Raw genomic sequence first — 26,630 nt, forward strand, 5'->3', positions numbered from 1 at the left:
CTTTAGCGATGCAGCAGCGATCCGACCAGCGATCTGACCTGGTCAGGATCGCTGCTGCATCGCTACATGGTCGCTGGTGAGCTGTCAAACAGGCAGTCTGTCTTTATGGTTTGTTCCAAGTTGGTACTTATCATTAATCAATAGGATAGTTGCTATCTTATTGATTGTTAGGAGTCTGAGCTTTGGGACCCCCATCAATGCCGCATAGCACCATCTGAATGGCGCGAAGGTGAAGCCTGTACACCACTACTTAGTTCTTTATATATGGGATTCATGGAGATAGGTAAATATAAGTCAACGAGAAATGAAAAAACAATGGTTTTATGCATAGAGGATTTTTGTAGAGTAAAATATTTTTTGACCATTAACCTATCTTCTTAGGACTTCTAAGCTGGAACTGTCAACTTTTCCAAGTGCGACTTAGAATCCATTTACATAGATCGACCAGCAGCACAATACGACTACCGATCGTTAAACTATTACTGATGGGTGGTTGTTTGAATGCCTATTTACACAAGTAGACCAAAGGCCCCGTCACACTAAGCAACATCGCTAGCAACATCGCTGCTAACGAACAACTTTTGTGACGTTGCTAGCGATGTTGCTGTGTGTGACATCCAGCAACAACCTGGCCCCTGCTGTGAGGTCGTTGGTTGTTGCTGAATGTCCTGGGCCATTTTTTAGTTGTTGCTGTCCTGCTGTGAAGCACAGATCGCTGTGTGTGACAGCGAGGCAGCAACAACTAAATGTGCAGGCAGCAGGAGCCGGCTTCTGCGGAGGCTGGTAACCAATGTAAACATCGGGTAACCAAGAAGCCCTGTCCTTGGTTACCCGATATTTACCTTTGATACCAGCCTCCCCCGCTCTCACTGCCTGTGCTGCCGGCTCCTGCTCTGTGCACATGTAGCTAGCTGCAGGACACATCGGGTTAATTAACCTGATGTGTGCTGTAAGTACGAGAGCAGGGAGCCAGCGCTAAGCATTGTGCGCTGCTCCCTGCTCTGTGCACATGTAGCTGCAGCACACATCGGGTAATTAACCCGATGTGTGCTGTAGCTAGGAGAGCAGGGAGCCAGCGCTCAGTGTGCGCTGCTCCCTGCTCTCTGCACGTGTAGCTCCGTGCAGTGGTAACAAAGGTAAATATCGGGTTGGTTACCCGATATTTACCTTAGTTACCAAGCGCAGCATCTTCCACGCGGCGCTGGGGGCTGGTCACTGGTTGCTGGTGAGCTCACCAGCAACTCGTGTAGCCACGCTCCAGCGATCCCTGCCAGGTCAGGTTGCTGGTGGGATGGCTGGAGCGTCGCAGTGTGACAGCTCACCAGCAACCTCCTAGCAACTTACCAGCGATCCCTATCGTTGTTGGGATCGCTGGTAAGTTGCTTAGTGTGACGGTACCTCAACATAAACGATGCACACTGGGCAATCTGTACTAGATAGCACAGTGCACATAGTGTGCTGTGCTGCACAAAAGATCGTTTCACCCAATGAATAAGTGCTTAGCTCGTTCATTGACTGATCAGTAGCTTACACATGATAATCGTGAAATGAGTGGTTTTAACAACGCTCTTTCACAATGATCTTGCAATGTAAATGCCTTTTCAGAGTGCTTTTATACTAGCTAATTATTGGGAATGTTCCTAAGAACGCTTGTTTCCGTCGGCCTTTGTGCACAGAACAGCTATATTAATGATTGTTTTGTGCACTTTGAAGTCTTGTCGGCCTGCCAAAAACGGCTACTAAAGGACCTCCGATTGACTGATCAGTGGTTATAACTTGACAAGTGTAAACACACCTAGTGGGCATTTAAACTGGCCGATAACAACCACCGATACGCTACCAAGGAGCCAATCAGTTTTACAGCCTGATTAAACAGGCCAACCGCACTTCCATGCACACAAAACGATTCTTAATATAACCGTTTTGTGAGCTTAGGCTGCTTTAACACATCCGGTTTTAGCAGAGTCGGCCAATCCGGCTCTAAAACCTATGCAAGGGATGCGGCAACAAAACTGCATCCTTTGCATAAGTTTTTGACATGCGGCCGTCCGGTTTTCGCGCTTGCGGCACGCTACTGAGCATGCGCAGTGGAAAAACCGCATGCGGCGGCCGGATGCGGTGTTTGCCGCAGGACGCCGCATGCGACGTCCATAGGCATGCATTGCAAATCGCGCCGCATCGGCCAGATGCGGCGCGATGCGTTATTTTTTTGCCGGACAAAAAACGTGCCAGGCAACGTTCCATCCAGCTGCCACATCGGCTAAATCTGCTGCATGCGGCAAAAACCGGACCGAACGCAAGCCCAGCACAATCTGGCACTAATGAAAGTCTATGCAAAAAAAATGCAACCGGCGGCAAAAAAAACGGTTGCGGTTTTTCTGCAAAGCACCGGATTGTGCCGCACAGGAAAAACCGGATGTGTGAAAGCAGCCTTAGAATATCATCGTTAAGCCTGCCTAGTAATCATGACACCCAGTGAACAAACGTTTTGCTTGTTTGGGTGAGTGGCAGCTTGTTTAGACGGGGTGATATCGGCAAAGTGTTTCCTAGGAGCCGTTGTTTCTCCATAATTGATCAGTATAAATGCACTGTTAACAATTTTTACCTGTTTTTTCCGACATGCCAAAAATGGGCTGATATGCAGAGGTTGCACTAAATATTTCTCGGGAGTGCAAAATTACTTCTTTCAGCACTTTGAGGAGTATTTTTAGCCAAGCAGGCATTTTTAATTTGCTGTAATTTGAGATATTATATAGTCATATTTGATGTTAAAGGCATCCTGTGTAAAATCTTACCTGTCTGAAAGTGTGAACTCTCACACTAGTGAAACATCTTAGTAAACTGAGCTTATCAATAAAAAATATTTTTTACACTCATATTTAGAAACATAGGGTCCTGGACCCATGGAAGCACTTTGCCTTAGTGCGAAACAGCCGTTGTCCGGTGTGCCTGCACTCCCCTCTCCCCTTACATAATGTAACTTGTTTACAAATAATTATTAAAACTGCAGAATCCCACTGTGAAGTGCCGCCCTCCTTTCTTTGGATTCAGCAGATTTTCATTTAGATCATCGGTTCTAGTGGGAAGGCCCTCTCCTATAGATGATTGCTTTGGTTTGTCACTTTCTATATTTACTGCGTCTCCTGGTGCTAACGTTTAGCAAATTATGTTGGTGTAGTGATCTAAGTACATAAGGAGTTAAGATTTCTTACCTGGCTGGTTCTATAAGAGTATTCTCATGGAGTTTTTTATGTGGACTTTGAAGCAGATCTGCATTGAAATCCACATAAAAAACTGCATCAAATATTATTTGAATACTTGACTATGCTTAAAAATCCATGCAAAAAACCCTCCATTTGAACATACTGCCTTTGAAGCGATTATACTCCTCCCAGAGGGTTTCTTCAATGGGCTGATAAGACCCCACTGGAACCATATTATTTAATTATTCAGCTTATTAGGATACATCACAGCCTTCCTTCGGAGATTTTTCTGACTCATACATCAAGCAGAGTACCATAAAGTGATGTGTGCAAATAAAAAGTACAAAACACCCAATACACACTCTTCTGTGCTGGACTCTATAGATATAATTGCTAGACAGTTTTGACAATCCTATCTTATCTGTGTCTGTTTGCTGCTTATAATTGCACAGGTTTTGCTGAACTTTCGCAGCATTTTTCTGTGTCATTTTTGGTGAATATAACTAAGGCTGCTTTCACACTACGTTTTTTTAACATCCGTCATGAACGTTTTTTTAACGGATCCAGTGCAAATGCGTTTTCATTTCAATGCATTTGCAATGGACTCGCGTCAACATGCGTTCACCTGCGTTTGCGTGTGTTATAGTGAGGATCCAGCGAGTTGCACTTTTTTAACTTTTTTCAAAAACGCTACTTGTAGCGTTTTTGAGCTGCGTCCAAATACTGCAAATTGCTGGATCCTGACTAAACAGCATGCAAACGCATGTGAACGCTGGCATGCTGATAGACAGGATCCTGCTTGCTCTACTGAGCATGCCCAGAAACCAGCCTGGTGGGATCAGTCCCTCTCTGCCCCTCCCTCTCTCCCCCTCCCTCTCTCTCCACTCTCCCCCGCCTGAGAGCGGAGGACGCTCGTAACCAAGGTAAACATCGGGTAACCGCGGTCTTAGTTACCCGATGTTTATCTTGGTTATGTGTGCAAGGAACCGGCTCCTAGCAGCTGCAGACGCTCGTAACCAATGTAAATATCGGGTATCCAAGCAAGTTACCCGATGTTTACCTTGGTTACGAGCCTCCACAGCTGTCAGATGTCGGCTCCCAATCTTTCACGTTCAGTTCCCCTCACTCCCGATCACATGACTCCAATGCCCGCCCACAAACTTAAAGTGACAGGATCCTGCAAAATAACACATGCGTTTGCATGCATTTTTGTGCTGTAAAAGCAGGATCCGCTTTGCAGCAAAAAAACGTTCATGACGCATGTTAAAAACACATAGTGTGAAAGCAGCCTAACTTTATAAGTACTGGGCAAAACAGTCATGTAATCCACAGCAAAAATCCACCAAACACCCCCCCCCAGCAAGAACGCAGTACTTTTACTACCAAGAGAGAAAGATTTGGCTGAAAAAAAGTTGCAAAAATTGCCATGTATGAGTATGGCTTTACACTGTGCTGATTTATAATCATAGACACATCAAATCTTTGTAGAAATAAATCAGCTTAAGTGTCGTGCTAGGAATGGGGAAGTACCAAGCGAATGGGGGATTCCCGCAGCAAAAACAATTGCATGTCACTTCTTTTCCGCACGTCGCTGTGGGATTTCACTCCATTGACTGCAATGTAATCGTGAAATCCCGCAGGGAATAACGCAGGCAGCAGATTCTGTGCGGTTCATTGCGTTTTCCTGCGTTATTCCCTCCGGTATTTCGCGGTTTACCTGCGGTAATGTACATCGCTGCCTGCGGTTTTGCAGGGAAGTGATGTCATTATGCCAGGAAGAGGAAGCGGAGCAGAATAAACACAAACACATCACAGACATACGCACACAGTCATAGAACACAGACACAGACATATAGAATACACATAGAAAGCAAATGGAAATATAGAAAACAAAACACGTGGGCTCCGCCGTATTTTTACCGTCCAGCCGAGGTAAGCACACAGCGGCGGCCCGGTATTCTCAGGCTGGGGAGGGCGAGGGGCAGGGTTAATGTCCCACGCCTTCCTCCCACCTCCCGCAGCCGAAAATATCAACCGCAGCTGCCCCGGGACTGTCGCATGCATTATGCGGCAGTACCAGAGTGTCCCCAGCTCTTCTAGATGCCGTGATGCGGTGGCAATCAAGGTAATGTAAGGAGTTAATGGCTGATCGCCGCCACTAAGTCCAGGCTTGATCATGGCAGCGTCTATCTGACAGCTGACATGATCAACCTGTAAGTAAAGTGAAAAAACACACACCGAAAAATCCTTTATTTTAAATAAAACACAAAAAATCTCCTGGTTCACCCGTTTATTAACCCCCCCGAAACAATGCTCCGACGTAATCCACAGGTCCGGCGTAATCCACGTCCTCCGATGCTTGCATCCAGCCGCGACTGACACACTGCTGAATGCAGCCTCGCAGCGAGACAGCAAAGGTAACCACAGGGCATTTCCCACGGCCGGTAATGTGAACTCACTACCGACTGAGAAATGCAGCGTGTGCTCACAGGGACTCTATCTATCTATCTATCTATCCCTCGATCTGTCTATCTATCTGTTCTTCTATCTATTCTTCTATCTGTCTATTTCTCTATCTATCTCAGAATGAAATTACTTTTTTTTTCAATGTGCTTTATTGCATTGAATGCAATAAAGCACATGTACCAACCCGCACGGGGGCAAAACCGCGGCAATACCGCGAACAATACCGCGGTAAAACCGCAGCAAACCGCATGCGGTTTTCAGGTGCGGTTTGCCACGTTTTTTTTACCGCGGGTGCGGTAATCTTTCAATGCCTGCGGAATTTTCTTGAGAAAATTCCATTTTCCAGTGCGTACAAAGCCTTACTCAGAAAATGACTTATAAAAGAGTTAGAATTTCCCCATTAGAAAGGAGCCCACTTCCGATTCACAGCTAGAGTTGTTCCACTTCATAGGGGTACTTCACACACAAGCGAGATCGCTGCTGAGTCATGGTTTTTGTGACGCAGCAGTGACCTCATTAGCGATCTCGCTGTGTGTGACACTGAGCAGCGATCTGGTCCCTACTGTGAGATCGCTGCTCGTTACACACAGCCCTGGTTCGTTTTTTTATTGTTGCTCTCCCGCTGATAAGCACACATCGCTGTGTGTGACAGCGAGAGAGCAACAATCCTGAATGTGCAGGGAGCAGGAGCCGGCGTCTGACAGCCTGCGGTAAGCTGTAACCAAGGTAAACATCAAGGTAAACAAAGATATTTACCTTCATTACCAGCGTCTGCAGCTGTCACGCTGCTAGTGCCGGCTCCCTGCACACGTAGCCGGAGGACACATCGAGTAAAAAAAAGCAAAGGTTTGCTTATTAACCCGATGTGTGCTGTGGCTACGAGTGCAGGGAGCCAGCACTAAGCGGTGTGCGCTGGTAACTAAGGTAAACATCAGGTAACCATACCCGATGTTTACCTTAGTTACCAGTGTCCGCAGCTTCCAGACGCCGGCTCCCTGCAAGCGCAGCGTCGCTTCCACGTCGCTGCTGGCTGGGGGCTGGTCGCTGGTGAGATCTGCCTGTTTGACAGCTCACCAGCGACCATGTAGCGACGCAGCAGCGATCCTGACCAGGTCAGATCGCTGGTGGGATCGCTGCTGCGTCGCTAAAGTGTGACGGTACCCATAGGTCATTTTTGTCCGTTTTGACATAAAATACTTCCGTGTGCTGTCCGTTTTTAAAGGCCCGCATTCTTACCCAATTAACGATTTTTATCATTCATCATGAGATTCTGGTGGTGTTGTTTGCTTTCAAATGACCTGATAGATTGGAAACAAGTGTTTCAAATTTTGTGATGAAAAACGGACACGGACGATACGTGCTGAACACGGACATACTCCGTGTGCGGTCTGTGCAGGCACGGACCCATAGACTAAAGCGGGTCCGTGCCTGCATGTTGCCGGCAAAAAACGGACATGTCGTCCGTGTAGAAAAGCGCACACACGTACTTACCACACGGACACACGTTCCGTGTGATTTTACGTGTGTATGTCATCTACCATTGAATAACATGGGTCTCCGTGTGTACGTGTCTCCGGTACATGCAAATACGTACCGCACACGTACAAAAAAAACGGATGTGTGTTGCGGGTCTCAGGAAGAGTGGATCTGTAGTACTAGGCAGTGGCCACCACACAGATAAGAATGATAGGTCATCAATCTAAAAATTGTGGATTAACCTTTTATCTCATTCTGTTGCACAGAAAGAGTCTGTAAAAGCCGAACAGCGCAAACATTTTCATGAAAGCCCCTGAAAAATATACGTAAGATACATGCAGTTAAAAAATAATGCCTCTAAAGATGTTCATATCCTTTAATACTGGTAATAGTTAGTGTGCAAGTTAGCCTAGCTTCACGCAAATGAGTGTCACCATATGAGAGAATGGAGCAATTTTTTCTCAGGTGTCATACCAGTTGCATCCTAATTGTATCCCTTGTTTCTTTTTTACTGAAGTAGGTAGACTGTGAACTTTTTCCCATTGATTCATAATAATGGATCAGTTAAAAACATATGAAACTCGAATAAGTCCCTGACATGCAAAGTATGTCTTCCTAGTTTCACCTCACAGATCCCCATAGGAACCAACCAGCAGGATTTTGCTATATGAGGTAAAGGCAGTGCCATACAGGCAGTAATATGCTGATTGCAGGCATACCTGTTCTAGAAAGAACCGATGCTTTTTTGATGAAATATCTTTAATCAAAGTTGCAAAAACGCACTGCACTTTTACTCACATGGGGGGGTCCTTGTCGATCAGGTCCTTGTGTTTATTCCTCTTCCGGCATCCTCCTGGCTTGCCCCCTTTTCTTTATTTAAATATTGCGTCATACCACCATTTCTGTTGTTGGCAACGCGTGCGCATTGCCACAGTACTCAGGTTTTGATTAAAATGGCGCATGAGGGTACCTTGATCTCCAGCACCATTTTATTGAACACACTGCGGTGAAGGCCATGAAAAGTACTGATGCGTACGCAGATTTTTTTTTTTTACATCTGCGCACGCGCCTGTGCTTCTGTCTTCACCGCAGTTTATTCACTAAAATGGTGGCAGAAATTGCGGTACGTGCATGCGTAGTCTTCAGCGTCATTTTAATGACCTGAGTACTGTGGCAATGTACACAACAACAATGGCGTCACGATATTCAAATAAAGAAAAGGGGGCAAGCTAAAGAACGCCAGAGGAGGAATAAATGCCGAAGACCCGACCCACAAAGGCCCGCCCCCCCCATTGCACACGTCACTCAAAGTGTAGTGCTTTTCTGCAACTATGATTAAAGATATTTAATCAACCAAACATTGGATCTTTCTATAACAGGTATGCCTGGATTCAGCATCCTAGTGCCTGTATGGCACTGCCTTTACTTCATATAGCAAAATCCTGGTGGTAGGTCCTCTTTAATGGTCAAGACTAAGCACACGCTCTGTGTCTCAGACAGGAGACTGCTTTATTTTTTTTAAATCTGATGTGTGTATGAATCAGTGACACTTTATGGTTCAGTGTGCGGTCCAAAATAAAAAACAGCACTAAGGCAAGTCACACGGATCTGTGAATTTAACCTTAAAAAGGAACCTTTCACAACTTCCATGCAGACTAAATTACAGGGGCAGGCTCCCTGAATGCAAACAGCTATATTTGTGCCTGAAATGCCGCAGCTTTTAAAAAATTTAGTGTATGAACAAGCCAGGAAGACTAGGCATCTGGGTGGCTCCGTGCCGACACCTTCATGCCTGGCTTGGCTTGATTGACATGCCTGAACTGTGGTTAGGCAGCATTAATCTTGTTACACATTCCCTTTGAAGTAGTCATTGGTTGTTTGCCAAATAGGAAGTTACTGCATAGTGGAGATATTGACTATATTGGTAAACTGAGAAGATTTCCACAGCGAAATGTAACTGTAATATTTCCTCTTAGACAGGTCCCTGCACTAGCTTATTTTAGTTTGTATGAGGTTTTGTAAGGCAATTAAATTAAAAAAGAAATGTCTGCAGTCACTCTTATGTGACTGTAGATTGCCAGATCATGACTTTGTCCAATATGTACACTGTGAAAATTACCCTATATTCATTGTATGTGTAGGCAGTCAGGTGACCATATCTATGCGATTTGCTGGTTGCTTTTCCTAACAACAAGCTGGACACTATGTAAGATAAAAGCTCTCATTATAGGAGAATGACAGCAGATAGAAAAAAAAAGAAATTGCAAATTTGCTTATTTTCATTCTGACTAACTATATCAAATTCATAAAATGAGAATACATCTTTAAGTAACATAACAATCCATTTAAAGAGAATCTGTCAGCAGTTTTTTGCTATGTAATCTGAGGACAGCATACTGTAAAGGTGGTGTCACACATAGCGACGACAACGACGTCGCTGCTAAGTCACCATCTTCTGTGACGTAGCAGCGATGTCCCGTCGCTGTCGCTGTGTGTGACATCCAGCAATGACCTGGCCCCTGCTGTGAGGTTGTCGGTCGTTGCTGAATGTTCTGCTTCATTTTTTGGACGTTGCTCTCCCGCTGTGAAGCACACATCGCTATGTGTGACAGCGAGAGCGCAACGAACTGAAGCGAGCAGGGAGCCGGCGTCTGGCAGCCTGCTGTAAGCTGTAACCACGGTAAACATTGGGTAACCAAGAAGCCCTTTCCTTGGTTACCCGATATTTACCTTAGTTACTAGCGTCCGCCGCTCTCACTCTGCCAGTGCCGGCTCCCTGCTCCCTGCATATGTAGATGGAGTATACATTGGGTAATTAATCCGATGTGTACTCTGGCTAGGAGTGCAGGGAACAGGGAGCCGGCACTGGCAGCGTGAGAGCGGCGGACGCTAGTAACTAAGGTAAATATTGGGTAACCAAGAGGAGTGCTTTCCTTGGTTACCCGATATTTACCTTAGTTACGCTTCCACGCGTCGCTGCTAGCTGGGGGCTGGTCACTGGTCGCTGGTGAGATCTGCCTGTTTGACAGTGACCATGTAACGACGCAGCAGCGATCCTGATAAGGTCAGATCGCTGGTCGTGATCGCTGCTGTGTCGCTATGTGTGACACCACCTTAAGAGTTAGGCTATGTGCCCACGTGTGCGCTCTGCACCGCAGCTAAAAGGTGCGCTTCAGAGCGCAGCTGAAAAGCTGCGTTCTGAAGCGCATGGTGCCTGCAGAGAACGTGCGCTCTGCATGCTGCCTCTCCCTATAGACAGCATGCAAACCGCACGGAAGAAGTGACATGTCACTTCTTAGAACGCAGCGATTCGGGCAGCAGCTGAAGCGCTGCGTTCTAATATGCCACGTGCGCACCGCTCCTGCACAATCTCCATAGACTGTGCAGGGGACGCAGGACACATGCAGTTACGCTGCGGTGCAGATCGCAGCGTAACTGCATGAAAACACGCAACGTGGGCACAGAGCCTTAGAAAACAAAAAGCAACTGTGCTTCTCTATCAGTGTTCAATTGTTTACGTAAACTAAAGGATTTATTACCCTGTGATTACCGTTAGCGGACTAGAAACTCATCTGCATAGCGGTCAGTCACACTCGCTGCTGTGACTGACATCTCACAGTCAATACACAATCTCTATTGACTCTGCTGTGTATCTGATTCTACATTTTTTATTTGTTTCAGAACAGCTTCAGCCAGTAATCGATGTCATACACCATTGGATTCAGAATCTCCTTGCCTATATTATGTTGCTGTCAGATGAGGTAGCAAAATCCTGCTAACAGATTACCTTTAAAGGGTTATTCACATTAAGGCTATGTGCCCACAGGAGTCTGTACCTGCGGATTTTGCCACGGGAAAACCTGCTGATTTATCTGGATTTTCTAGATAAATCCGCAGGTTTACGCAAGTACAAACACTCCCCATGTTATCCTATGGGACATTGGGAGTGTCTGTGCCCATGCTGCTGTATGTGCGGCTGCGGATTATGCTGCGGATGTCCTGCAGCCGCACATAAATGCATGTCAATTATTCCTGCGGATTACCTGTGGAATTTCTGGCCCTCCACTATGGAGATAGAGGCCGGTACTTCCGCAGGTAAGTCACACGAATGTCCGCAGGTTTACCGCAGATATTTCGCTGGAATCCCGCAGCTATGTATAGCTGCGGATTCCGGGGAGCTGCTGTGGGAAACCTGCGGACGTACCTGCGGATATATCCGCGGGTACAGACTCCCGTAGGCACATAACCTTAGACATTATTCTTAGAAAGCACTGAGCACTTGTAGTCGCCTATGTCTGGTAGTCCCTCAGTGAATGAATGGAGCATTGGTGACATATCTGGCCACTGCTCCATTCAGATGTGGCATTGCAGAGCCCTGCTTTCAGGATTGGTGGGGGTCCCTGCTGTTGGACCCCCAACATCCAGCAAGTTATCACCTCTGCTGTAAATAGGTTATCACTTTTAAAGATAGGTATAACAGTATGGCTGGTATACACTTGACTATCAATTCCATTAGTAGTATAACCAAAACTGGAAACCATCTCAACAAGAAAACCTTTGGCTATTAATAAGTTTTGTAAATAATTTATATTGTGCTGCAAACAAAACAAGTTACAATCACATCACAACAGTCCTATCCGTGCTAACAACGTGATCAGACAATACCGTTAGTGAGGTCATGATCAGGCGTAGTAATAAAGCTTCCGTTTTTATATTAATGTTTCTACGATTACATTTATTGCACTTATTGTATCTGAATCTTCTGGCTACGACCCCCCTTTCCTCGTCTTCTCTGTAATTCTCCTCTCTTCCATCACGAATTTTGCACTGGCTCCTGGCTCTGTTGCTTTGGTTTTGGCTTGGAAAGTGCAGAGTAGCAGTTCCCTCCACAAAGCTTCTCTGTTTCCAACAAATCCTCTCTGAGTTTGGATGCATTTTTGTCTAATGATTCAGCAGCACATGAGAGGAAAAGAGCTGGATCTTACCGTTACCCATAGCCATCATTTGTCTCCACCACCCACTACTGCCGATGATTTCTTCGCTTTATTAATGTCTTCCTACACACCTTGACTAAACCCATTTTTTCTAAATGTCATCTGCCTTGTCTTCAATTTTCTTTAAAGTTATGGAAGAATCAGTAGAACCCTTTAAAGCAAGATCATGTTACTTAAAGCTGCGGCTTGTGAGATGGTAATGCACTTAACTGTTGTCATATGATTCACCTGAAATAGTTATTTTCAGTAACTTTCTCACTAGGAAAGAACTTATCACTGTCTGCAAAAGAGTTTAGGTTTAGACTAAACTTCACTTTATGAAGATTGTAGTATTTATGATGACAAATGACTTTCCTTTCATTTTGTGTAGTATTCAAGAAAAACCTTGCTTAAGTTCATGTTTTCTAATCTAAGTTTCACGTTTTCTTCTCTTTACATACAGTGATTAGAGCAAAGGCAATTGTGGGTAAAGAGGTTGACAGCGGGAATGATGTCTATGGAAATCCCATCAAAAGAATCCAGTATGAAATCAAACAAATTAAGGTAGGAAGTGTAACTTCAGCAGTTCACATACCCCATGTGTCATGGCAGATGGGCATCTTTAACTATGTAAATGAATGGGCATACATTGAGAAGAAAGGACTCTTTACACGCTACGATATATCTTACGATATGTCGTCGGGGTCACGTCGGTAGTGACGCACATCCGGCATCATTTGACATATCGTAGCGTGAGACAGCTATGATCGAGTGTGATCGTGCAAAAATACACACCTTATCGTTGATCTTTGACATGTCGCTCATTTTCTAAAAATCAAACGTCCTTCTGCGCGCCGGTTGTTCATTGTTCCCGAGGCAGTCACGCTCCGTGTGACACCCCGGGAACGATGAACACAGCTTACCTGCGTCCCGCCGGCAATGCGGAAGGAAGGAGGTGGGCAGGATCTTACGTCCCGCTCATCTCCGCCCCCCCCCCCCGCTTCTATTGGATGGCCGCTGTGTGACATCGCTGTTACGCCGAACGACCCTCCTTCTTCAGGAGGTGGATGTTCGCCGCCCACAGCGAGGTCGTTTGGAAGGTAAGTGCGTGTGACGGGGGGTTACGACTTTGTGCGACACGGGCAACAAATTGCCCGTGCCGCACAAACGATGGGGGCGGGTGCGATCGCACATGTGATCGCACGAGAAATTGCAGTGTGTAAAGCAGGCTTTAGAATAGTTCCTGCACTGCATATCTGTATGAATTTCTTGGCATACTCACAAGAGAATTGGGGGATTCACAGTTTTAAAATCTACAGAGACCTGTGTCTGCTACAATGTATCCAGTCTAGAGAATCCTCTTCGAGTAGAACAGTTTGGACTATGGTCTGATACAATGTATCCATGGCGGCAAATTGTATCAAACTATCAGAACTGGAGAAAGAATTGTGCTACTGATGTAATGAGGCAGCAAAGTATGTGGCTTAAGGTCCAGTCACACTAAGCAACTTACCAGCAATCCCAACAACGATAGGGATCGCTGGTAAGTTGCTAGGAGGTTGCTGGTGAGATGTCACACTGCGACGCTCCAGCGATCCCACCAGCAACCTGACCTGGCAGGGATCGCTGGAGCGTGGCTACACGAGTTGCTGGTGAGCTCACCAGCAACCAGTGACCAGCCCCCAGCGCCGCGTGGAAGATGCTGCGCTTGGTAACTAAGGTAAATATCGGGTAACCAACCCAATATTTACCTTGGTTACCAGCTCACGCAGCTACACGTGCAGAGAGCAGAGAGCAGCGCACACTGAGCGCTGGCTCCTTGCTCTCCTAGTACAGCACACATCGGGTTAATTACCCGATGTGTGCTGCAGCTAAATGTGCACAGAGCAGGGAGCAGCGCACACTGAGCGCTGGCTCCTTGCTCTCCTAGCTACAGCACACATCGGGTTAATTAACCCGATGTGTCCTGCAGCTACATGTGCACAGAGCAGGAGCCGGCACTGACAGTGAGAGCGGCGGAGGCTGGTAACAAAGGTAAATATCGGGTAACCAAGGACAGGGCTTCTTGGTTACCCGATGTTTACATTGGTTACCAGCCTCCGCAGAAGCCGGCTCCTGCTGCCTGCACATTTAGTTGTTGCTGTCTCGCTGTCACACACAGCGATCTGTGCTTCACAGCAGGAGAGCAACAACTAAAAAATGGCCCAGGACATTCAGCAACAACCAACGACATCACAGCAGGGGCCAGGTTGTTGCTGGATGTCACACACAGCAACATCGCTAGCAACGTCACAAAAGTTGTTCGTTAGCAGCGATGTTGCTAGCGATGTTGCTTAGTGTGACGGGGCCTTTAGACCTCAGTTACATTTATACATTGCTTTATGCTGAGCCCTGAGTCAGGCTACTTAATACCTCTATCAGAGATTTCAGCAACATTTAAATGGTTAAACAGCAGCGATCATTGCTAACGCCGATCAGTTATTAGAGATTTGCGCCATTTACTGTTGTTAGAGGTTAGGGCCTATCATTGTGGTTAGAGGTTAGTGCTGATCACTGTTAGAGGTTGACGCCGATCACTGTTGTTAGATGATAGCGCCGATCACTGCTGTTAGAGATTAGTGCCGGTCACTGCTGTTAGAGGTTTGGACCGGTCACTGCTGTTAGAGGTTTGGACCGGTCACTGCTGTTAGAGGTTAGCGCCGGTCACTGCTGTTAGAGGTTTGGACCGGTCACTGCTGTTAGAGGTTAGCGCCGTCACTGCTGTTAGAGGTTTGCACCGGTCTCTGCTGTTAGAGGTTAGCGCCGATCACTATTGTTAGAGGTTAGTGCTGGTCACTATTGTTAGACGTTAGTGCCGATCACTGTTGCTAGAGGCATATGTCGGCTGTAGAATTCAGCCGGCACCTGTCTTGTGTGGAACGGGCTTAGTTCCTAAGTCTTCTCCATACCACTGTTCTCGCTTTATGATGTAATAATATGCCATGGTGCAGGAAGGGGTTAAAGTATGTTGCTGTTTGAATGACCATTCAACAAACAGTTTTTAATGACGACACAGCCATACACATTTCAGTCTAAACTGATCTCTATTATTCAACTTGGCCATATATGTTCCGTGAAATCAATCTACATATTAACACCTGTCTTGAAGAAGTCTTTCATACAAATTTAGGATGAAAAAAAAATAAAACACACCCAACTTCATCTCAAAGAAGGGTGTTGTGTGAACAGTTGGGTAAAACAATCACACATTCTTATGTTTTTACTGGACAAACAATCGTTTTGTTTGAATCATTCTTCTTTATGAACTAAATGTAAGGTGTTTGGGGGCCTTTAGTCTAAAGATGATAAAGATATGGCAGTTTTTAAGTACTGTATGTCCGAACATATCTGGCAGTGACCCATTCTCTTCTGTTCCTGTAGGGCTGAGCCAGGCATGCATGTAAATGAGAGGGTTATGGATCTAAAGTGCATGGCCAACAAAAGACCACATTTGTGGATTTTGTGCTACATGTAGATTTTCCCACAGATTTATTATACAGTTGAAACCAGAAGTTTACATACACTATGAGTATACATGTTTTTCACACTTTCTGACATGAAATCAGAATTAACCTTTCCCGTATTAGGTCAATTAGAAACCAACATTATTTATATTTGCCAAATGCCAGAATAATGAAAGAGAGAATGTTTTAAAGCATTTTTGCATACAAGGAAAGGAAAAATCCAGCTCACCGATCAACTTTGCTGGTATATCCTAAAGTCCTGTGCACGGAATGGGCTGGCCACCAAAAAATGTATGAGGAAAAATCCAGCGCTGAAGAGTTAAATTAAAAGTCAATTTTTTATTTATGAAAATACTAAAATCCAGCAAATTTTGCTATATCGTCAGGGAACCAACAGAACAACGCGTTTCGACACTCAGGTCTTAATCATGTTCTTACAGTAACAAAGACCTTAATTTTTGGAGACATATCCTGTAGTCTGATGAAAGTAAAATTGAACTGTTTGTCCATAATGACGATCGTTACATCTGGAGGAAAAAGGGAGAAGCTTTGAAGCCTAGGAACACCATCCCAGCTGTAAAAAACGGGGTTGGGGTGGCACATCATGTTGTGGGGTTGATTTGCTGCAAGAGGGACTAGTGCAGATCACGAAATAGATGGCATCATGCTGAAAGAAGATTATGTGGCAATAATGAAGCAGCATCTCAAGACATCAGCCAGAAACTTAAAGCTTAGGCGGAAATGGGTCTTCCAAATGGACAATGATCCCAAGCATGCTACCAAACTGGTTACAAAGTGGCTTGAAGATAACAAAGTCAATGTTTTGGAGTGGCCATCACAAAACCCTGATCTCAATCTTATTGAAAATGTATGGGCAAAGCTGAAAAGACAGGTGCAAGCAAGGCGACCTACAAACATTGCTCAGTTACACCAGTTCTGTCAGGAGGAATGGGCCCAAATTCCGACCAACTATTGTGAGTTTACTGGTAGCACAAAGGCTCTGGTAAAGCACTATGCTTTCCCCCCAACAAGGAAATCCAGCAAAATTTGCACTCCAAAATCCAAATGCCCCCTCTTCTGAGCATCACAATGTGTCTAAAGCACAGTTAACGTTCACATGTTTGACAGTGTTGTAGTGAGGAGTGCCCTCTTAAAGGGAACCTGTCAGTTTCCTTATGCCCTTATAAACTGCGCTGTTCCTATGCTAATTAGTGCTTTGACTAGTTGAAGGGGTATTGTTTCCTGAGACTAGTCGGGCCCCTTTTCATTTTGTCACGCCTCTGTGGCGTGATAACATAATTTTCCACAAACCAGCATCACCGCCATCATATGAAAATCCTGTGCATGCATATGGCTCATTTTTGCCACGTTAGTGCACCTTTGAAGCCCGGTGTATGCTTCCCAGCTTCATTAGGTGTACTGCGCATGACCGGAAGTTCAAAATTTGTGTATATGAATCCAATGTTATACAATTCCGTGAATCCACCTTAGCGCTAAAGGTGCTCACTTCACTCCAACAGAGCTGTATGTTCCAGAATGGATTCAATTGTGGGAGGGGGGGGGGGGGGTTCTGCTGTTTTGGCATGTCAGAGGATCTTTAAATGTGACCTGGCATCTCCAATCTATTCTAGCCAAAATTCAAATAGCACTCCTTCCATTCCGTGCCCTGTCATGCTTTCAAACAGTAGTTTTCCACCACATATGGGGTATCAGCGTACTTATGAAATATTGTCCAGGAAAATAAATGAGAAAATCAGCTCACCGAGTTGCTGTAATCCGCTGTATATGTGGATCTGCGTACGGAAGGCTAGGCTGCCAGTCTCACATTCAGGATGAAAAAAAGTCCAGCGCAGTCCTCAAGCTGCAATTAAAAAAAAACATTTCTTTTATTTGATAAATCCGTTAAAAATAAGTGGTGTACAAAGCGGTCAGCTAGAAGAGTATAGGGGACATAGAGAGGAACCCCACAGAACTACGCGTTTTGACACATAGTCTTAATCATGTTCTTTTTTCATCCTGAATATGAAATATTGTACAACAAATTGTATGGTCCATTTTCTCCTGTTACCCTTATGAAAATAAAAAAAATTGGTATTAATGTAACATTTTTGTATTAAAGTATTTTTTCATTTTTTACGGATCATTATAAAGTTCTGTGAAGCACCTATGGGTTCAAGGTGCTCACCACACATCTAGATAAATTCCTTGAGGTGTCTAGTTTCCAAAATGGAGTCACTTATGGGGGTTCCATTGTTTAGGTACATCAAGGGCTCTGCAAACGCGACATGGCATCCTCTATCTATTCAAGACAATTTTGTGTTCCAAAATTCAAATAGTGCTCCTTCCCTTCCAAGCCCTGCATCCATACAGTACTTTTCCACCACATATGGAGTATCTCTGTACCCAGGAGAAATGGCACAACAAAATTGGGTGGTCCATTTTCTATTGTTACAGTTGTAAAAATGAGAAAAAAAAATTGGGGTTAAGGTAACATTTTTGTGGTAAAAATTATTTTTTTTTATTTTCATGGCTGAACATTATAAAATGCTGTAAAGCATTTGTGAGATCAAAGTGCTCACCACACATTTAGATAAATTCGTTGAGGGGTTCTAGTTTCCAAAATGGGGTCAGATGTGAGGGGTTTCCACTACTTGGGCACATCAGGGGCTCTCCAAACGTGTCATGGCGTCCACTAATGATTCCAACCAAATTTGTGTTTGAAAAGTCACATGTTGCTTCTTCTCTTCTGAGCCCTGCAATGTAACCAAACTGAAGATTTCCACCACATGTTGGGTATCGGTGTACTAAAAATTGCGCTGATGTAAAGTAGACACGTGGGAAATGTTATTTAGTAACTATTTTGTGTGACATAACTCTCTGGTTTAAGAGCATAAAAATTCAAAGTTTGAAAATTGCAAAATTTTCTCTAAATTTATGATATTTTCACAAATAAACTGAAAATATATCATCCTAAAATTTACCACTATCTTGAAGTCCAATATGTCATGAAAAAACAATGTCAGAATCACGGGATCCGTTGAAGCGTTCCAGAGTTATAACCTGTCAAAGTGACACTGGTCACAAAAAAAAAAAAAAAATTGGCTTGGTCATTAACCCCTTCACGACCTTTGACGGATCTAGCCGTCATGGTGCCCTGGTACTTAAAGACCCATGACGGCTAGATCCGTCATGGCGGAATCGCGGCACCAGAGCACCGGGCACCGCGATCGGTTTTAAAAAACTGTAGATTCGGGAAGGAGAGGACTTGTACCTGACCTCAGGAGGGGTGGTGTCTCCTTCCCGGACCTACGGAGGCTGTGATTGGCTGAACGGCGTTCGTCAGCCAATCACAGCCAGTGTTATGTTTCAGCCATTGAAAATGGCTGAAGCATTGAAATCCAGCTATGTCAGTGCAGCTGCAGCACTGGCCATTGGCTGGAGCTCAGTGAGCTTTACTGCACCCGCCCCCAGCTCTGATTGGAGAGATCGGCCTTGTGACCGATTTCTCCAAGCAGCACCGTGCCTCTGGAACCGGGTGAGCTTGCTGTAGGAGATCGCTCTCCTTAGCTTCTCCCTCCGTGGAATCTGAGGAGAGCGATCCCTGCAGGCGCCCATCTGTGAGTCACAGCCCCCGATCCACCGCTGCCCTGCTCCATGTGCTTCGCCCCTGCTCTCCCACTGCGCCCCTGCATCTGACGCCGCTACTCTCCCCCTGCATGTGACGCCGCTACTCAGCAGTAAGAGCAAGCGGCGTCAGATGCAGGGGGTGGCGCAGCGGGAGGAGAGCGTCACGGCGGCCGCTGCACTCTCCCCATCAGCCACTCCACCGCCCCAGCATCTGCCGTCCCCTCTCCCCATCAGTCACTGCTCTCGCCCCATCTGCTGCTCCACCGCCCAGCATCTGCCGTCCCCTCTCCCCATCAGTCACTGCTGTCGCCCCATCTGCTGCTCCACCGCCCCAGCATCTGCCGCTCCCCTCTCCCCATCAGTCACTGCTCTCGCCCCATCTGCTGCTCCACCGCCCAGCATCTGCCGTCCCCTCTCCCCATCAGTCACTGCTGTCGCCCCATCTGCTGCTCCACCGCCCCAGCATCTGCCGCTCCCCTCTCCCCATCAGTCACTGCTGTCGCCCCATCTGCTGCTCCACCGCCCAGCATCTGCCGTCCCCTCTCCCCATCAGTCACTGCTGTCGCCCCATCTGCTGCTCACCGCCCAGCATCTGCCGTCCCCTCTCCCCATCAGTCACTGCTGTCGCCCCATCTGCTGCTCCACCGCCCCAGCATCTGCCGCTCCCCTCTCCCCATCAGTCACTGCTCTCGCCCCATCTGCTGCTCCACCGCCCCAGCATCTGCCGCTCCCCTCTCCCCATCAGTCACTGCTCTCGCCCCATCTGCTGCTCCACCGCCCCAGCATCTGCCGCTCCCCTCTCCCCATCAGTCACTGCTCTCGCCCCATCTGCTGCTCCACCGCCCCAGCATCTGCCGCTCCCCTCTCCCCATCAGTCACTGCTCTCGCCCCATCTGCTGCTCCACCGCCCAGCATCTGCCGCTCCCCTCTCCCCATCAGTCACTGCTCTCGCCCCATCTGCTGCTCCACCGCCCCAGCATCTGCCGCTCCCCTCTCCCCATCAGTCACTGCTCTCGCCCCATCTGCTGCTCCACCGCCCAGCATCTGCCGCTCCCCTCTCCCCATCAGTCACTGCTCTCGCCCCATCTGCTGCTCCACCGCCCAGCATCTGCCGCTCCCCTCTCCCCATCAGTCACTGCTCTCGCCCCATCTGCTACTCCACCGCCCAGCATCTGCCGCTCCCCTCTCCCCATCAGTCACTGCTCTCGCCCCATCTGCTGCTCCACCGCCCCAGCATCTGCCGCTCCCCTCTCCCCATCAGTCACTGCTCTCGCCCCATCTGCTGCTCCACCGCCCAGCATCTGCCGCTCCCCTCTCCCCATCAGTCACTGCTCTCTCCCCATCTGCCGCTCCACCGCCCCAGCATCTGCCGCTCCCCTCTCCCCATCAGTCACTGCTCTCTCCCCATCTGCCGCTCCACCGCCCCAGCATCTGCCGCTCCACCGCCCCAGCATCTGCCGCTCCCCTCTCCCCATCAGCCACTGCTCTCTCCCCATCTGCCGCTCCACCGCCCCTGCATCTGCCGCTCCACCGCCCCTGCATCTGCCGCTCCACCGCCCCAGCATCTGCCGCTCCACTCTCCCCTGCATCTGCCGCTGCACTCCCCAGCATCTGCCGCTGCACTCCCCAGCATCTGCCGCTGCACTCCCCAGCATCTGCCGCTGCGCACTCCCCAGCATCTGCCGCTCCACTCTCCCCAACATCTGCCGCTCCACTCTCCCCTGCATCTGCCGCTCCACTCTCCCCTGCATCTGCCGCTGCACTCCCCAGCATCTGCCGCTGCACTCCCCAGCATCTGCCGCTGCACTCTCCCCATCAGCCGCTCCACCGCCCCTGCATCAGCCGCCACACTCTCCCCATCAGCCGCTCCACCGCCCCTGCATCTGCCGCCGCACTCTCCCAATCAGCCACAGTTCTCTCCCCATCTGCCGCTGCGCCCCTGCATCAGCCACCTCACTCCCCCATCAGCCTCTGCGCCCCTGCATCTGCCACCTCACTCCCCCATCAGCCTCTGCGCCCCTGCATCTGCCACCTCACTCCCCCATCAGCCTCTGCGCCCTTGCATCTGCCACCTCACTCCCCCATCAGCCTCTGCCCCCTCCCTTATCTGCTGCCTGCTCTCTCTCATCCCCTTAATCCTCTGCCCCCTCCCCCCCCTCCCGGATCTGCTGCAATCCTGCTGCCTAGATGCATTCTGTAAGGTAGCTATCCCCAATCTCACCTCCCACTCCCCTTCCACCCTTCCCCTCGCCCCCCCTTCCTCCGCCACTCCTGCATCCGTTGTGCCCTCACCCATCCTCAACCGCTCCTCCATCCGCCACGCCCTCCCATCCTCCGACGTGCCCCCTCATCAATCCTCCGCCGTGGCCCCTCACCCATCCTCCGCCGCTCCTGCATCCGTTGTGCCCTCACCCATCCTTCACCGCTCCTCCATCCGCCGTGCCCCCTCACCCATCCTCCGCCGCTCCTGCATCCGTTGCGCCCTCTTCTATCCTCCATCCATCTTTTTTCCATCCCACCTAGTCCCCCCCCTTTTTGCAGTACATCTGTGCGTTCGTCCTAATTTTTTTTTCTGTAAACTAAGAAAGAAATACAAATAAACTTAGTTTAGGGCCAGTAAAATTATACTGTAGTAATCATCAACTACAGTATTTTTTACTGAATATTGTAAGGGTCAGCCCAGTGCCACACATGAGAGCGATGCTCGAGTCTCACACCGCATCATCCGGCACGGTCGCTCTCTTCCAGACAGGAGTGTGCGGCTGTGTCGGGTGATGCGATGCGAGATTTGTGCATTGCTCTCACGTGTGGCACTTGCCTTAGTGTCAGTTGCAGGTGCATATATTTTTTTTTTTTTTTCTGACGTCTGTATTTTTTATTATGCCAAACTAATATTTTTTTGTATTGGGGGGGGGGGTCTAGTTTCCAACATGGGGTCACATGTGGGGGAGCTCCACTGTTTGGGCATATCAGGGGATCTCCAAACGCGACATGGTGCGGCTAACGATTCCAGCTAATTTTCCATTTAAAAAGTCAAATGACGCTCCTTCCCTCTGGAGCTCTGCCGTGCGCCCAAACAGTGTTTTTCTGCCACATATGAGGTATCAGCGTACTCAGAACAAATTGCGCAACAGATTTTCCAACGCAGGGGGGCGCTATTTACTTTTTTCTGCTGCCGTTTATTTCTGTAAGGCTGTCGTAATGGGGTTAAGGCAGAAAGATGCATAAACAAGCAACAACTGAAGACACCTGCAATAAAGGCTGGTAAAGCATCAGAAAGGAGGAAACCCAGCATTTGGAGATGTCCATGGCTTTCAGACTTCAGAGGAGTCATTGCCTGCAGAGGAGTCTCTACAAAGTGTTAAAACATGAACATTTTATTTATGGTACAGTTAATTTGTCCAGTTACTTCTGAGCCCCTGAAATGGGGAGGCTTCAATTCCTAAACGTTTTTATTCAACCCCTTCAATTAAAACTGAAAGTCTAAACTTCAATTGCATCTCGATTGTTTCATTTTAAAGCAAAAATAGCAGCATGAAGCACCCAATTCACGAACATTCAGTCACTGTCCAAATATTTCTGGACCTAACTGTAGCTGATGAGCACAGGACCTTCTTGTTACTGACATGCAGTATGCAGGTCCATATATTAGACCAGACAAATGCCTGCTGCAATTTTTTTCAAATGGACCAACGATCTGTGTGAAAAACCATTGTTATGCCCAGGCACACTGGCTATTATGGGATCAGTGTGCTGTCCATTGATCACACAGAAAGCACAATAACTTAAAACACGTCCGTCTGAACGAGCCCTCATCTAAATTTTACCCATCACTCACCCAGGTTCAGATGATCGTATTTAAAATCATCTGTTTTTAATCCAGAAAAAAATGGGCAATTTTCATCTGCATTGTCATTTATATTTCCTCTGTATGTCAATTATTTACATCCATATAGCATCAATATGGTACATATTTTCATACCGCAACAGTTAAAAATTGTACATGACCAAATACAGTTTCCTATCTTAATTGTAATATCTCCAGATGCTCTATCTAGTAACAGCACTATTCAGTAACATTGGTCAGCGATCGATCAGATTTCAATACGGACAGCAGACATATGTATAATACGCTTTTCTGAATGAGCCCCAACACTGGTTTCACAAATCTAACATTCATGGTCTGTATATAGACCATGTTGTCCGGAACGGTTGCAGGTCTCCTGACCAAAAATGAAGAGCCTCCTACGGTACCTGACCAAAAATGAAGAACCTCCTACTGTACCTGACCAAAAATGAAGAGTCTCTACGGTACCTGACCAAAAATGAAGAACCTCCTACTGTACCTGACCAAAAATGAAGAGCCTCCTACGGTACCTGACCAAAAATGAAGAACCTCCTATTGTACCTGACAAAAAATGAAGAGTCTCTTACGGTACCTGACCAAAAATAAAGAGCCCCCTACGGTACCTGACCAAAAATAAAGAGTCTCTTACAGTACCTGACCAAAAATGAAGAGCCTCCTACGGTACCTGACCAAAAATGAAGAGTCTCTTACGGTACCTGACCAAAAATAAAGAGTCTCTTACGGTACCTGACCAAAAATAGTCTCTTACGGTACCTGACCAAAAATAAAGAGCCTCCTACGGTACCTTACCAAAAATAAAGAGTCTCTTACAGTACCTGACCAAAAATGAAGAGCCTCCTACGGTACCTGACCAAAAATGAAGAGCCTCCTACGGTACCTGACCAAAAATAAAGAGTCTCTTACGGTACCTGACCAAAAATGAAGAGCCTCCTACGGTACCTGACCAAAAATGAAGAGCCTCCTACTGTACCTGACCAAAAATAAAGAGTATCTTATGGTACCTGACCAAAAATGAAGAGCCTCCTACAGTATATACCTATGAAGCTGTTGAGTTCAGGTTAAGACACCATCAGGTGCCCTTTGCTTGCTGTACTTGTGAAATGGCCACTAATCTTGAAAATGGGAATGATTTCAGACAACAAGTACAGAACTGTAGAAAATATAGTGTTTTTGGATTTCCCTCATGATTACAATATATTATATTACGACATCAGATCAGTTTTTAACATGCTTTTTATTCGAGGGGGCAACTCAGCAGACCAACCTGTGATTAGCTTATTTTTTTAAAGACTCATTTATTAAAAAAAAATAAAAAATTAATCCCAAAGGCTGCAACCACTTTAAAGGGGTTCTCCAGTGCTATAAAAGTTCATTTTAGTGGATCAAGGTCAGAGAAACAAAAAATATGCTCTCCTCCTGAACTGGTGATGTCCCCCCTTGACAATCTATGTCACCCGCTAGTCTCCTGTCATTAACAACTGGAGGGTGTATCACTGCAGCCAATCACCAGCCGCTGAAGCCCTCAAATTTTGTCTGAACAGTTTCTTCTTGTTTGGGCGGAATGAGAACACTGCAGCCGCTCAGCAACTAGTGATCAGCTGCAGTGGTCACATGACACTCCCTGCTGGCTATTGATGCCCTAAGATCAGCAGGGAAAGTTGTAGGGAGGACAGAGGAGTGCCACTGGTCCAAGAGGTGAATATTGTTTTGTTTTTAATTAATTACCCTACGGACATGAAGCTGTAAACTAGGGGACACCCACCTTCAATATACACATGATCCATGTTTATAGAAGCATCTGTTGTCATTCATACTGTGTACATATTTTTTTTCACATGCTCTTGTAGATGTTCAAGGGACCTACCGAGGATATACAGTACATCTTCACTGCTCCTTCATCAGCTGTATGTGGAGTGACACTGGAGACTGGAGGCAAAAAAGAGTATTTGATTGCAGGTTTGTACTTTTATATTGTGACTGTGTTCTCTCTGATTTTGGTAATGTTATATGGTTTACTTTTATACAATACTTGTAATGGTGTATTAGGCTATGTGCTCACGTTGCGTTTTTATGTGCTTCTTTTCTGCACATAAAGTATGTTTTGGCAGGAAAACTGCACATTTTTTATTGCATTTGCACATTTTTTTTCATATGCATTTTTCCATGCTTCTTTTTCTGCTTTTTTAAGTCATGGCGACCACGGGGGTTCCTTTGCTGTACTCTGCGATCGCTGATGTTACAGCCGGGACTTGGCTATCACTGCCCAGAGTGCCAGTTTAACCCCGTGAATGCTGCGATCGCAGCATTCAGAAGGCAAGGGAAAGGGATTGCTTACCTCTCCCTGGTGATCGGGTCCCTGTAATGCGATCACGGGGACCCAATCGCTGCTATAGTAAGCCTGGCTCGTCACTATGACGACCCCGGGTTACTGAGCTACGGAAAGCCTCTCACACCATGCTGTATGCACAGTATGTGAGGCGAAGTGTTGCTCTATAATCCCCTGTAGTAATAAAGCATTGCAGGGGATTATAGAAATACAGAAGAAAAATGCAGAAACAATTGACATGCTGCTTCTTTTCTCAGCAACAAATCTGCAAGAAAAAAAGAAGCAGCATGAGCACAGCAAGTCCCGATTCTCATAGACTTTGCTGGGATGGTTTTTCCTAGCTTTTATTGATTAAAATAAGCAAGGAAAAATGCATGAAAAAACGCCACATGGGTACAAATGCTATTGATTCTGTCATCTGCAGATAAAATAAATACCGTATGTTAGATCCCCTGCCACACCAGTCACTGAGTACATTCATATAAATAGGCTGATGGAAGAGGTGGAGGATTTAAAAGGTGTAACTTATTATTGTGTCTTTTGTTATATCTATAATCCTCAAAAGAAAAACAAGTCATCTAACCAGGGCGTCAGACTTCCAGTTTTTATTAGCTCTTTTGACATTTCTGTTTTACTAAACATCCTCATGAAATTACATATCTGCTGTTAGATCATCTTTTTGTGCTGTTCCTGTTTTTCCTCCTTGAAATCTATGAATACATTGACAACTGGTCGTTATTAAAGGGAATCTGTCAGCAGGTTTTTGCATCCTCATCTGAGAGCAGCATGATGCAGGCAGAGAGATCCTGAATTCATTGATGTATCACTTAGATTACTGGGTGCAGCCGTTCTGATACAATCAGAAGTTTTAGATTTAGCTATCTAGCAGTGCTGAGAGATCTGTCCTTCCCACTCCAGGCTCTCATAGAGATTGTATATTGACAGTAAAGTGTCACAGGAAAAGGTGGCGTGCCGGACTGCCCTGCTTGTGAAATATTAGTCCGAGCAATGATAAGTACTGCTGCTAAAACAAACATAGCAATTAAACAACAAATCAGACCTTGACAAGACAGGCATCCCTGAATTCTATGTGTTAACCCTTGCAGCATGATGTTTTCAGAATACATAACAAAAACCTGCTGACAGATTCCCTTTGATAGAGGAACGTCAGAATGCAGAGTTACTAAC

General features: G+C 46.4%; 1 protein-coding gene across 1 annotated transcript in view; it reads left to right on the forward strand.

The window, feature by feature from the left end:
* Positions 1–26,630, forward strand: part of TIMP2 (TIMP metallopeptidase inhibitor 2) — a 69,190-nt gene that overhangs the window by 20,042 nt on the left and 22,518 nt on the right. Inside the window, exons 2-3 of the mRNA XM_075349681.1 lie at positions 12,582–12,682; positions 24,964–25,072. Coding sequence (XP_075205796.1) covers positions 12,582–12,682; positions 24,964–25,072 — 210 coding nt within the window. The remainder of the gene's footprint in view (positions 1–12,581; positions 12,683–24,963; positions 25,073–26,630) is intronic.

This window comes from Anomaloglossus baeobatrachus, chromosome 5 (genome assembly GCF_048569485.1).
Source record: "Anomaloglossus baeobatrachus isolate aAnoBae1 chromosome 5, aAnoBae1.hap1, whole genome shotgun sequence".
NCBI classification, from domain to species: Eukaryota; Metazoa; Chordata; class Amphibia; order Anura; family Aromobatidae; genus Anomaloglossus; species Anomaloglossus baeobatrachus.